Consider the following 14,810-nt stretch of genomic DNA (forward strand, 5'->3'; position numbering starts at 1 on the left):
TCAGGGTGGCCACAACACATGCCAGCGTGCACACACACACAGACTCGACTGTAGACAGAGCACACATCTCTGCCAAAGCTACACAATCCTTCTCAAAGAAAACCACATTCTTTTAGCATCAAGAAAGACGTGGTGGTAGACCCCAGGTAATGAGCTGAGAGCAATACAGACTGCAGCAATTGTCACCACAAGAAACACATGTTGTCAAAATAATTTGGAAAATACTATAATCATGTGATGGCTTTAATATGGATCTGATCGGTGCATTGCACCACAGGTCAATAACAGAGTGAAAACATTACGCTATGATACGTTAAGCAAAAAATCCCCTCTGGCTCATTCAAAGCCGAGCCCCACATTTCTTGGCCTGTGGCTGAACTCTACTGGAATCCAATGAAATTTGTAAACAAGATTGAGATGTCCTGATAACTAGCAAAGACTAAAACAGGAAAGAAATAAAAACCTTCTGCAGCGAGAGAGACACATGTGCACACTGGTGTCTGAACTTAAATAACCAAGACAGAGGGCATTCAGTTCCAGAGACCAAGCCTGTGCAGGAGAAAGACTCGGCCTCTCAGCTGCCACTGGACCTTTCACAGCCCATCAGCAGATAAAGCTCAGAGGAGCTGCAGGACTTTTGGGCTCAATGTTCTCACGCTGTTGTTACAGTAGCTCCCTGCATCGATTTTTGTAACGACCAGCCCAGCTGCCCCCTTCACGCTCCATCGCAGCAACAATAACAATTACACAGTGATTACCACCCCTGCTGCTCCTACACTGCATTTGGGCAAGCGCCACAGCCTCGGGAGGTGCTGTACAGTTAGCTCTTAACCTCTGACGCTGCTGCAGCACTTTAGCCCATTCTATCCAGTGTGACATTCTCAGGGATTCAGACTATTTTTGGTTGTTATTATTTTGTCCATACTGAAAATGTATGAATACAGCCCTTAATGAGTCTAAGAAAAAAACTCTCCAAGGAGACCAAAAGTCTATTAAAACACATTCTAACAGATTCCAAACGGGGACAAAACATCCTGTTGAGCACCATCACCTACATTACCGATGTGACAAAACAATAAGCTGCAGTTTACAGGGTTGCGGTATTTTTAACCTATGTAAATACAACATACTTGACTCCTATGTGTTTCTTGCCGTGCACAACACTGTGCTGACAGGCTGCCGGCGGACGAGGCCCCGCACCTGCTGTTTCATTGAGTTTGTCACATTAGTTGCCTTAAGTGCTGAGAAGGAAGAAATCTCACAACACTGACCAGCTTCAGTCCATCACCCATAGATTCAGCTTATTCGCCCTGACACCCTATACAATGCAACACAACCTGCTGAAGCTGTGTGAACTACGTGCAACCAAAAATACTGAACTGAATACAAGTCATCTGAAGGATGAATGCTCATTACCGTTAACCTATAGGTTGCTGCACCCACCCACAGAACTCCTTATGAACGGTCCCTGTCTGCCTCTCACTGTGAGGAGCAGCTGAAGGGACAGACATCACAGCAGCATCTCCTGTGCAGGTTGTGTAAGAGTGCCCGCCCACCATGCGTCACCACAACACCTACAGAGACTCACACCGTCTCTTCACGCCTCCGCTCAGGCAGTTACCTGAACATGGGAGAAATATGTCTCACTGAACCCACTCGCCTGCCTGGATATCACAAACAAATATTATACAATAGTGATAAAGTGCAGCAAGTAATGAAATAGATGTAAACAGCGAAAGTTATGACAGTACTTTGGCAGAGTTACAAAATAAGTGTCAGCATTGCATTTTGAACATATTGTCATAATGTGCGTCACAGTGGATCATTTCTTTATGTTTTCTTCATTTTCTATGAAGCTTTTGAATGAAATTCATTACCCTTTCAGTTGCTTGGTCTAAAACCAAGTGACTATACATTTGATTTGTTGGTAGATACTGTATTGTGACTGGCTGTTGTACCTTTTAATGATCTATATAAATGCACTCTCCCAGCGTTATTTGATGACCTTGATAAAGGCCACAGGCTGAAGAACCTGACTTTTTCAGTAAGGCTGTCCTCTGTACTTTCAGCCACGGTAACTGTTGCTCTCTGAATCTGTGCTTGTGTTTGCTTGAGACAAAGTTCATGTCATAACCTTCACTGCCTCCATTTCTGCCACTATGAAGAGCCTCACACAGTGACACCCGGCTGTGCCCAGCTGGGGGTCCCAACCTGTTTAGCTCAGCACGTCCTCTCCCACCAGCACTGGGAGTAGGCATGGATTCAGCCAGGCTGAAGCTCAAACCTCATCAAGAGGAGGGCAGAGACTGACTAGACTGTGTGGTACACAAATAGGAGTCAGCACATGTGTGTGTTGGTGATTTTAATTCTGCTGAACAATAATAAAAAAAAAACAACTACTGTTTTCTTCAGAGGCAGGTTGTCTGCACCACAGGCTGGACTGAAGCCATGTTGTCTTATGTTTTTATACCGTGGACTTCCAGCTGAACGAGGATCCTCCACCAGCCACAAAAACAAGACCGTTTTATTCCTCGTGAGCCACAAAAGAAGCTTCACTAAACCGAAGCATCACCACAATCTACTTTTTCCAGCAGTGAAGAACAAGCTCACACACAGACTGACCTGCATCTCCTTGTCTCCGTACTTGGAGGGGTGTTTGCTGCCCTGGCTCTTCCTGCGCAGCTTCTTCAGCTCTGCCTGGCACTTCTCCAAACTCTCCCCTTTGCTTTTGTGCTCCATCTGGTACTTCTTCAGTGCAGCCTGAGGGGGGCAGTACAAGGTCAGCAGGTGTCAGAAACACTGACAAACATTCCAACCTGTCCTGACAAGTGGGCAGCTTCTTTCTGACTGGAGAAAGGAAGGAGGATAGAACTGTCTAATCCTCAATTCAGCTGCTTTTCTCGACTCCGTTCTCTCCACCTACAGCAGTGTAAAGGTTTACTTTTCTGGAACACGCTTTTTTTGGAGCCTGAGCAAATTGTGTTTACATTGGCCCCAAAGGCAAACTTTAATTTATTGGAGCTCCCCAAAATGTGTTAGATACCAAATTTTTCTGTCCTCAAAAATCATAAATTTTGGTTGTTTACCCCTCAAGTCTGATGTTTACCCAAAATTTGGTGAAGTGACCACAAATCTTGTATTTCAGTAGAGCTCCTCCCCTATCCCGGCTGACACAGTGTCAGAAGTGGGGCACATCCTGCATGATGGTTGTCATCTCAAAATTCATAAATTTATCACTGCCTCTTTACTGTGCACATTCGCGGGGGCCGAAGCCTATCCCAGCATGCACCATGTCACCAGTCACCCACAGCATTAACACTATGCACAGCATGCAAACTATGTGTCGTGCACGTGTATGTGTTCTTTAAAAATTTCAGCATGCAAATCACCATAAATGAATTTGTGTTTATTTTCTTGCTCCTCATTCACACAGAATGAGACATAATTCACAGGGCGGAGTGGCAGGTCATTTATGTAACTTGCTGCAGTGGTTTGGATCAAATCCAAACCACTGCAGCAAATGAAGGAGAGAGTGTGCATTTTGTCTGTGACCAGTGATTTTATGAGGACATGGTTCATATTGTACTCCCCACAACCTCCCTCCCTGAAGAAGCCTGCGTTCAAGCACGTGGCAGGTCATGTACATTGTTACATAGGGTAATGAAGCCGAGTCTCCTTGAATAGTTTTGATGATGTTTGGTGCTCGAAAACAATTTTATTCAATCTGGAATTGTAAATTAACTATGAGTGAAACTACTTCACTAAAACGAGTTGGTAATAAAGTGAATGTCGAGTAGAAGCAACAGGAGTCTAAGCATTTTTTTAAGAAAAGTGCAGTTCAGCATCTTCAGCTAGCTTAATGAGAGAGTGGGAGTTTGTCTCACATTCAGGTAGCGTGCATCCAGCTCGACCTTCTTCTCCAGCTCAGTGAGCAGCTCGTTGTGGAAAGACTTCAGCTGTATAATGCACAAAAACACAAAATAAACCAGATGATGTTACACACTCATGTGGAATATTTTCATAAAAGAATAAGGTTGTATTTGTTTTGTCACTGGAAGTGTCACACCCAGAGTGTCAAGGCAGGGTGTCTGGCATGCAACATGCATGACAAAGCCAATTTATTGTCTTTGTGCAAGTTGAGAGGGCAATACTGAGGTGGTGGTGAAGTATCACAGAGGAAACGGTGTTACTTTACACACAGTACATTATATTCTACATCGCCTTCTGCTGTATTTTAAGTGATCAATAAAAGCACTACTTCTGCTGCACGTCGCCACCTCTCAGCTCTGTCTTTGCCTCCTATCAGCAGGATATTTGCTGAAAAAGCAGGAACTCCTAGCAAATTTGATTGCGAGCAGCACTGGGTTCATCGCTCAGACATGTAGACTGTTTTTGGGTGTCAGTGGAGAGCAGGTCTGTGTTGTACAAGTGATTTCACATTGTCAATTCTCAGTCTCTGGAGAAGAGAAGCATCTGCTCAGTGTCTTGTCTGCAAATTGTGCATCATCCTGCCTTGGATCTCTGACACCCATTATACAAATGGATGAAAAGAAATACAATTTAAAATGCCCTTTATATCACACTCTGGATTTAAAGCTACACTGCTTCTTAGCTCCCTGCTAATGTCGTCACAACTACATAGGCTCAAATGGAAAATGTTGTCGGTCTGTAATTTACATATCAGAAGTTCAGTAAACAAACCAGGCTTAAGTGAAGCTGCTGCCTCCATGAGAGGAAAGGACAATAGAAGCTACTCAAACACAGGAAAGAAAGGGTCTTCCTGCATATTAAATAATCTTGCAAAGTGGAGACTCCACAGAAACAACCCACAATCTGTTTGGCTCCCAACTCGTGGCTTAAGAAGTACTGATTTTAGCACCACCACCACCACCACATGCTCACCATCTCCTCAAGCTGGATCTGGATCTGTCTGTGCACTTCAGCCATCTGAAAGAGCACCTCCCCTGCAGAGAGAAGACAAAGAAAAGAAAGACAACAAACAAAGAGAGGGAGGGGAAGAGAGAAGAGAGTGATATTAAATCTTTCCAATGTCTGTGAGAGCTATAACATCGTGCAAAAAAAGACCATGCAGCCACAGAGGATGGATAAGAGACATGTGTGTGGCGCTGAGGGAGGAGGCGGCAATGGACAAGATGAAACATCAGTCATGGTAATGACGAAGCAAATCAGTGACAAACTCAAAGGAGCATTACAGAAGTAAGCAGCACAGACAGAATGATGAGTTGACTAAGAAATCTACTAAATGTTTTAAAGACTGAAACCAAACTACAGTATGAAGGATTCCATATCACCAAGAGCTTACAACACTACTGCCAAGAAACACACAGGAACAGCCTTAAAATGGTAAAAATCAAGTATTTTATCTGCATTAAAACATACATTAAAGTACAACATAACAGGGGGAAACACCAAAAAGCAGAACCCAAAAAGAAGTCAAAAGCTAAAAACAACAGAAAAAAAAACAAAAGTTGAAATTCAAGGACGGATCATGCAGCTAGGGAGGAGCGTGTCATTTTAAGATACCTACATGCTGCGTCTTCTGAAAATGAAATGCATTGTAAAAAAAAAAAAAAAAAAAGGAACAAAAAGATCTAGTTTGAGCAAAGAACGGAAGGATAGAGACAGTGAGAGATCAAACTACCCTGAGAGAAGTGAGACACACGACAGGTTTCACACAGAAAAACAGACAGGCAGTTAGTCAGCGCCCCCACCAAAACACCGGAGAGCCCAGTGAGAGCCTGCAGCCCTCAAACGGATGCTGCTATTTGAAAGTAAAAAACATCCTTTTAATATCATATCACTATCAAATACAGAAGGTTGCTTTTAGAAAAAAAAAAAATCTGCCCCCCCACCCCCAAGAAAAGCTGACAAAGATATGTACAGAGTAGAACCCAACATGTTAGTGGGCACTGAATGCCGGCCAGTAGGATGCAACACAAGCTTATTTAAAAATGTGTCACGTTTCTGTAAAACGATGTTAATAACATTACTTGTTCTGACAAATTCTCTGCTCCCTGTATCAGCTGAGCTCTCGTACCGAGGCGAGACTAAGCTAAACAAATCTTAAAATTTTATTTTTCAAAGACGGCAGCAACAGTTAAATACAAGTTAAATCATAGTAATATTATAACTGATCTTTACCAAACATTACAGTACTATAAATAAAAACTAATGAAACTCAGTGTATATGACACCTTATTTATGAAAACATCTGTACTGCAACGACTTACTACACATTTACCAACATATATGGTACCATCGATATAGAATATCCATGTCTACAGTAAATACACATTTGGACTTGGCACATTTGTGAAACTGCCTGCGGTAACATAAAGTCTGATGTTTATTCCCCCCCCCCACACCACCATGAAACACCGTGAGAGCCGGTTTATTCTAAATGAACCCACTAATATGCATGAATGGCACTCTTCTGCAGAATGTATGTATCAGACAACGTACGTTGCTGCAGCTGAGTGTGGGTGTGTGCGTCGGTGGACAGTCAGAGGGGACAGTGTGAGAGTGGGCTATCTGAACAGGATTAATGGGCTTAATGGAAGTGCTGCGGTCATCCCGACGGGACTCAGCTGGAGCAGAAAAGCTACTTTAAAAAAGCGTGGAGCAAAGGTGGGGGCACAGGTGAAAGGAAGAAAGTAGTGTAAAACTTCCTCAGTTACATTTGCACAGTGTGTCACACATGTATATGGTAGACTGGGCAGGAAGCGTTACCTGTACATGCACAACACACAAACACAAGACTGTTTTGTCCAGAGTCTAACACAGTGCTCTCGTCTCCAACACAACGCCATCCATCTGCTTATGGAAACACAGTGACAGCTAGTGTCTGACTGCGGCAGGACGGGGCGATTAGCAGCAGATAAACACACACACCGTGTTCACTGTTGGAGGGCACCCAACAGACGGTCCATGCCATCAAAATCCACCAGTCATCACCAGGAACCAGTGGCTGGGCTGGACATGAGCACAGCCACACAAATGCACAGCCTGTAAATGCTAAGCTGCAAAAAGTAAAACTGCCTTCAGATGTTATTCTGCAAACACTAACTGCAGGTGGAATAATAAAATTCAGCCACGGACAAGAACATGGATCAGGCCAGTGCGCTTTTTAAGTAAGAGATGCGAATGCAACACTATTAATGAAAGCAGCTAATGCATTAATTTGCATGGCATTCATTCATTTGTTACACTGCCAGAATTATAGAAGCATGATAACCAGTTTACCATATTGTGTTATTTGTCGTGTTAAAGCATAAGGACATTCTGCAGGGTGGTGTCCGCTGATTTCTGACACCACACACACAAGTTAACCCTGACACTGTGCTCACTCCCCCTATAGGTCACTTACAAAGACATCGCCCCTCATCCTCGCTCTGCCTTTACTCCCCTCCCCCTCTCTGCTATTACAAAGTCTTTCACAGCTGGGAATGAAATACCACTGTAGGATAAACGACACTTGGCACCATAAAGAATGGAGCCTTGGTCAATAGTTCTGGCTCTTATAACGGATGTGTTTATCATCGACTGGCTAATAAAGGTTGTTCTCCACTGCTTCCTATGAGGAGCTGTCCTCCCACTGGTTCTCCTATTCTGGCAGGTCAGCGCTCAGCTCCAGCTGCACTCTGTGCACTTCACACTTCGACAGAGCAGATAGATCAGAGGTCCTCTTGCCACCAGCTCCTGCAGCCAATGCGATATGCTGTTTTTTTTTTTTAATATTTCTAAGAATAAATCTGTTGCTAACAACTTGGGTCTTACTGTATCTCCATGGTTTTGGCCGAAAATGCTCACTAGTTGCTGAGATCTGGCTTTAAGTCCTAATGACTGAAAGAAAAAGCTGCCGTAAAAGCCAACACATCTCCCAGTGCAGGCCCGTATCACTGTGTCCTGAACACATGACTTTGTCCTGTAGGATTTTATCCCCTGGAAGGTTCCCAGTTTCCTCAGTGTCATTGTTTCACTGCACCCATCTGATCTAAAAACCTCTCCACCCTGCATTGTGAAACACTGGCCTTCTACCCGCCAGGGCTAAGCAGCTTACTGATAATCAGAGCAGATCACGACATCCGAGGCTCAGAGGGGAGTAGAGCACATTGTTTTCTGCACAGGTCCGGATCAGTTCAACAAGACACAAATGCCGCTTTTGTCTATGGAAAGTTCTTGCACAGAGGAAAACACCCCTACGACTGCAAGTTGGACGTGAAATCTTTTGTTCTCAACTTTCAAAAGTCTAACACTCATTAGGGTTCTTGCCATTTTATGGCAGTGCCTGGAAATAAAAACAAAAGGCAGGATTTAAGTGAGTGCACGAACAAACACCCAGCCCAATTAAACAAAGGCAGATTATTGTTTAAGTCTGTGATTCAGAGGTTTACAGCACAGTGTAGGCTTACCAGACAATCACTTCTTCAATAAAAAGGAAGCATTTAACAGTGTGTGAGGATTCACCGACAGCTCCCGAACAGATGACAAGCGCTACTGTGTTTCATGGTTTAATTTATAAACTGAGAATATCACCTGTAACAGCTCCACGGATTGTTTTATTTTTTGTCTGTTATTACAAACATAGCCAGAACAGTATGTACTGTATGTATGTACGGGGCAATGCCTCCGGTCAGAGCCTGTGCTTCACATTATTATCAAGTCAACATCTGGCTGCATCCCCACATCAAGGACAGTGGGACACCCCATAGTCTAGCTTGTTAGTGCGTAGCTCTGATCTCTGTCTGGAGCCGGTCTGTTGACACCGCAGTGTGTTAGAAAGTGCTGATGGATGTGAAGGAAACATGAAAGAAGAGGAGCAGCAGACAGGGAGTGTAGGTTGTAGTAATGAAATGATAGGTGGGGGGGTCAAAGTGCTGCTCTTTGGGTCTGTGTGCTCTGTTGGCAGCGAAGGTTTGATGTGACCACAGGCTGTAGGAAGGCTACTAATGAGCCGGGAACACACCACATCGCCTTCCTCATCCTTCATTAGGCGTCTTCTTTCCGTTTCTCTGCCCTCGCCTCCTGGGGCAGCTCAAGGACTCAGGCTTTCTAAAGGGCAGCAAAGGGTTAAGCCATTGCAGTGGAGCCGCTCTGAAGACGTCTTCAGACTGACCAAGGAAATTAAAATACATGACAGGTTGGGAAATAAACTGTTCCCACATACAACCCGTGTGCATCAGTTATACCCTAATATGGCACCACAGGGGGCACGTCAGTAGAAATCGATGTCTGCCTGATTGGCCCGATTGCCCCAGGTGCCCCCAGGTCACAGTAGCCTTCTGGGTAGCATGACAGCTTGGCTCAAGTGACCACTCTGGGAGGTCAGGAAGCGCCTGTGGTCCCCTCACTGGCTGCTCTACTGAGACCTTCAGTCTAAAACAAGACCCAATCCTGCACACGTCTTCTCCAGTTCTACAAGACACAAAGTCACATCACCGACTTTAAGTTTCTCTGGGTTTCATCTTGTCTTCCTCTCCACTTAACACTCAGCCTGGACTGTGACAGCACATCATCAGCCTCGCAGCATTATATAACTCCAAGTCTGAACTCCAGTAATATCCTCCATTTGTTCACAGATTTGTCATCACCTGATGATTCAAAATGTCACATTCACTCTTATAAAGTTGGGAGTAAGAGGTTTTACAGTTTGAGATGACAAGGCAGGGAAAAATGTACAATGTGCTGTATTTGCTGTGTTCTCCTCCTTTGCAGGGCGAACGCTGGCTGAATTTAGACAGAGGTCAAAGTTCGGGGGGCAACAGCCTGTGCGGTCTCAGAGTGAGGTCATCAATTTGTCCTAGAACTGAGCAGCAGTAATTTTCAAGCAAGACACAGAGAGAAAATAATCACCAGTATTTCAGAAGAACCTCCCTTGGAGATGCCTGCTGACTCTGCAGCAGCTAGTGTCACCAAGGTGTTGAGCTCTTACTGCTGTCGTCTTCTCGCCCTGCAGCTGCCGTTCAGCCGTGCAGCACGAGTGCTGATTTCAACCACTTCTCTCCCAGATGAAGTAAAATTAATAAAGAGACAAATGAGGATAAAATTAATCAGTCAAATCCACTGATGGTTATTGAACCACACTCTCCTGCTGCTGCCTAATCGGGTCTGTCAAAGCACTGCCTTATCTGCTCCCGTTGGAGAGAGTGAGGATCTTTTTACACTAGTCTAACAAAGTGGAGGAATATGCCTTGAAGGACAACACACTCTTCTAAATCGTTTTGCTATGAATTGATTAGCCATGAGGTAATTGTTTCATGAATCATCTGAATTAACCTTAAACTGCTTTAATGAGGTGGATGTCATATTTTGCCCAGGGCGGTGGGAATATATAAGAGAAAGATGAGGAGAGGGAAGCAAGAAGATTTAATTAGAGCCAGAAAGTACAAGAGGAAAACATGTGGACACTGAGTTTCATCACAGGAGGAAATATCTAGTAGCAAATGTTTAACACTGCACGGTTTTGGTTTTAATCTCTGGGAGTTTATTGGCTGCTATTACAATTTGAAGCCAAGGCTACACCGATCTCTTATAAATCTGTAAAAGCCAAAAATGCTGAGATGAACTTGAGGAACGACGTAGAATAGACTGCATGTCTTGATGCAGCAGTATGAATATCCTTCTCAGTCACAGAAATAAAAGCCACAGCTTGAAGTCCTGGTGACACAGGATGCGACATGTGGAGGAGCATGAAATGCACCAACCGCAGTGAGATTATATAAAGCAAAATAACACTTTTCCTTGTGCCTGTGCTTCCTTGAGGTTTGTGTGCCAGAGCACAGACCCGAGTGAGTACCACCTCTGCTCACATTAGCATTTAAATGGTGGAGTCCTTATATGGGCAGAGACAGGAACCGGAACTGCAGGAGCTTCCTATTCCCCCCCACCCCGCCAGCATGCCCATATTTAGTATACGGAAGAGAGACGAAGAGGGTTTCAGCCATTCTGACATCACCGACGAGCCATTTTTGGGCTGTGCATCGAGCATCATACTTTGTCTCTCCTCCTTCAGTCGAGGTGTTTCGTTTCATCTATTTTTAGGCCTATGTGCAGAGTCGGCGTGTTCTCCCAGGGCTGCCTGAGCTCCCACATCAATGAGGGGGCGTTCACAGACACACAGAGAGCAGTAGTGAAAGAGGAGAGGATGAGTGGGATGACACTTCACTGTGCGGTCGTCGAGGAGCTCGTCTCTACACAGGGAGTCATGCCGCAGAGCTGCTGTTCAGACTGACAGCATCATGTAAATTAAGAACAAGTGAATGGACCACAGTGAGACATCATTTCCTCTTCCTGTTCCAAGCTCTCAGGGCTGTGTGGCATCAGCAGTGCTACATAACACCACTCTCCAAAACTGAGCATCCCTGTGAGGAGAGGAGTTCTTTTATTCTGGGCTACGAAAGTGGATAATAATCCTCTAGTGCTTTTCTCCCCATATTAATTACTCAGTCTGAACTGACATGGGACGGTTTGTGTGTCCATCTGCGTTTGTAGGCAGCTTAAATCTCCCATTAAACTGTCACCTGCTTCTGCTTTTCAAGTTACACACTGCCAAAGTATTCCAGTGGAAATAACAAGCCATAGTCACACACACACACACACACACACACACACACACACACACACACACACACGAAGGCTGTGATGAGCCACACAAAGTATCCGGCTTTGCTGTCGATGCATTCGTCATCCTTCCTGTTCTCTTCTGCACTCAGACAATACAATTAGGACCACATGAGTCAGTGAGAACCAGAATTTGCACAAACCTCATCAATACCAACCCACATGATTCTCAGGGACTGCAGCAGCTTGATGTGCCCATTTGGGTTTCACTCACAAGCTGATACCCTACATGTTTCCACAGCCAGATTCACCATGTTCAACTACGCTGCAGGAGAAACTGCTTACAGCTGCAACCTCCTGACTCCTGCACATGTAGGAGTATCTGCCTGCTTCAGTCCAAATTACTACACTCTCCAAAACTCAGCCTCAGATTCAAAAGGAAATGATTCCTTCTTGGTGTCACCTGTCCTATATACGGTACCAAGTCCCACAACTACATAACTTAGAAAGTATTAACTTTCATGCCAAAACATTTGAAGTGGTATGTTTAATTGTTCATCTCTCCTGACCAGTGTTTGGCTTTCCTACAAAAACAGAAGTGACGATGTCCATTTAGTCCAGACATGTGTCAGGTGACTTATCAACCATCCAGTTCTAGTGGAGTCCGTTCTCCACCAGATATGATGTTTTTCACTCTCCCCATCAACCTCAGTTTCTCAAACCCCACTCTCCACCTTCTTCTTATTTTGCCTGGTCACCTGCGGCTCCGTGTCTCGGTCCATGTGCTAATGCTGTTAGCTGCTGCTCATCTTAATGCTCGCATTAATTACATTGTTCTAACGAGCACAGTCTGAGTTAACAGAGCCTTCCTGCCAGAATTCACTCAGAGAGTTCAAGCGGTTTAAAGTCTGGCCCTGTAAATTCAGCTTTGTCGCTCCCAGACACTTCTCCTCAACAAAACCCAATTAAATGAACAATTACAACTAGGCCGATTTTACAAATCTGCCTTCAATCCTTAGCAATTATGAAGCGTGAGGTAAAGCCTGGGGTGAGTGATTATCCCTGACAAACAGGCATTCTCTCATCTGAGGCTCTGTGGTCTTAGCTCTGGTCACATTTGAAGACATGTGCCGGCTGAGGAAATGTACAGTCACACAGAGTTTTGTGCACACACAATCTAGTATGCAGTCCCAGTCTGCTAATAAATAACGACAGCACCCAGTGCTTCCTCTGACCTCCTCGATACCAGAACAGAGGACTCCTGAATGCACCAAACCACCACCACCTCTCGTTAAAATATAGTTCACGGCTCTGGGAGGCTGCTCACTTTGTACCAGATCAATGAACCTGCCTAATGAGTACAGCAGCATCCCTGCTGGTTTAGGATGTGTACGAGCTCCCCACACCACAACAAATTCTCCATCTGTGGAAACACTGTCGGCCATGGATGACGTGCCACCGTTTGTGTACATGACTTACTACAGCCATCAAGTCCACCTTAAAGTTATGATTTAAGAATCCTCATTAAAACTACCTTTTACTGTCTTTGCATTTTCACAGGTTATTTTCCAATTTGCAGGCTCGTTTACTGGAACCCTGAGGCTCAACACGAGAAATGGAACACGCTACAGCATCCACACAGCGGTAAGTGTCGTCTGAGCTATTCCCCCTCAGTCTGCACTGACTGCAGCCGCTCTGAGCCTGCTGATATGTGGAGACAGCATTAATCCATTCTCCTCGGCCTGGTCCATCCTCACTGGAGGCAGAGGGAGGCTCTGCTGCATTAAAGGGCTGCTGAGTCATGGTTCGGCTGCCAGAAAAAGAAATCAAAAAGCAACACAAAACATGCATGAAGACAGAAGCACAGTCATGGAAGGCAGAACTGCATAGCAACAGTGCTGATGGAAATGGGGATGGATGACGGGATACCCTGTTAGGGAGACTGCACACCACCTCAAAACATCCGCAGGCATTTTTTCTAAAAATCTGCTATTGTCAAAAGTCTTGCATACTCACTCAGATGCATTATTTCCTAAAAACAAAAACATGCATTACATAACTACATGAACATACTGTGTTTTACTGTAGAAGTCAAGGAAATTCATCCAATTTAATGTCTGAAAATGTAGGAGAATGTTTTGGAGTTGTAACATCTGCAGAACACAAAACAGTATTTACTCTTTAACATCCAGGAATAAACCATTTTGGTTTGTGAAGGCGTTTACTTATACTTAGCAGATAAGATGAACCACAAGTTTGTATGTTCACCGAGTTTGCAAGATTAGAGCAGAGGAACCACTGTGCCTTAAGCATCCACTCTCCTACAGTGGTTACAAGTGTAGGACGTGTGCAGTTTGATGCTGAATGGAGGAACAGTAATGGGTTTTCAGAATTCATAATGAGAGTGGGCACACAAGCTTCCTCTAACTCATTATTTACTCAAAGAGACGCAGGGATGAGAAATGAAACGATGACGCTCCAGAGGATGTGCAGGGGAGCACCACTATGAATAATGAATGTCGCTTTTATAAATTCCTTACTCGTCTCCTATATCCAAACTTTATCCTCCTCCTTTCTTCTGCTCTGCCAGTTCAGTCCATGCCTTCTATCTTAAAACACATCAGGGTAAAGGAAGGAAGACGTTGCAGTGATCCGGGACTATCCGGGACAGACTCCCAGACATGCGACCATCTCAGCAACAACGTTAGAGGCCTGTCTAACTTCATACAAATGCTCCTGTGTATCTGCTAGAGATTCTCGCCTATGCAAACGATCCCTAAAGGTAAGTCTTTAATGAGCAGAGCCACAGCTAATCCAACCAGAACCAGACAACCTGCTGTGTGAGAGCTGCTCCTCACATCCTGCTGGGAGCAGCATTCAAACCAGAAGACTTTCATTAGCACAGTTAATATACTCAGGGCGTATTAGGAACAGAGGGCAAAGCCACCTTGCCATGTGTACTGTGTGAATATCAAATTCCAAACAAATTTGTGAGTTCATAGTTTGCTCACAGTGGTGCTTTATAAAAACAACTGCAGAGCCTTTCTTTCCTGAATGTAAAGAAAACAAGAGACTAACCAAAAGCTATGACAAACACTGCGAGTTAATTGTTCCCAGTCAGAACGTGTTTGACATTCTGTCAGTGGCATTTGACTTTTTCCTCATGAGGTTCATGAGCTGTGGGTGACAATACATCAGTAAGAGGCAAACTACAGAAAAAGGCAAATTAA

General features: G+C 44.4%; 1 protein-coding gene across 7 annotated transcripts in view; it reads right to left on the minus strand.

Moving 5' to 3' along the window:
* Positions 1–14,810, minus strand: part of baiap2b (BAR/IMD domain containing adaptor protein 2b) — a 48,980-nt gene that overhangs the window by 18,785 nt on the left and 15,385 nt on the right. For 5 of the 7 annotated variants that reach the window (XR_002275306.1, XM_020604670.1, XM_020604673.1 and 2 more), the window contains 4 exons: positions 5,549–5,560; positions 4,903–4,964; positions 3,885–3,956; positions 2,623–2,760 (listed from right to left, as the gene is read on the minus strand). Coding sequence is in view for 6 of the 7 variants with exons in the window: in XM_020604670.1 (XP_020460326.1) it covers positions 2,623–2,760; positions 3,885–3,956; positions 4,903–4,964; positions 5,549–5,560 (284 nt within the window). In the remaining variant the exon portion in view is untranslated. The remainder of the gene's footprint in view (positions 1–2,622; positions 2,761–3,884; positions 3,957–4,902; positions 4,965–5,548; positions 5,561–14,810) is intronic. The other 2 variants (XM_020604671.1, XM_020604674.1) reach the window with 1 other exon arrangement.

Source organism: Monopterus albus, unplaced genomic scaffold (genome assembly GCF_001952655.1).
Source record: "Monopterus albus unplaced genomic scaffold, M_albus_1.0 scaffold67.1, whole genome shotgun sequence".
Lineage (NCBI taxonomy): Eukaryota > Metazoa > Chordata > Actinopteri > Synbranchiformes > Synbranchidae > Monopterus > Monopterus albus.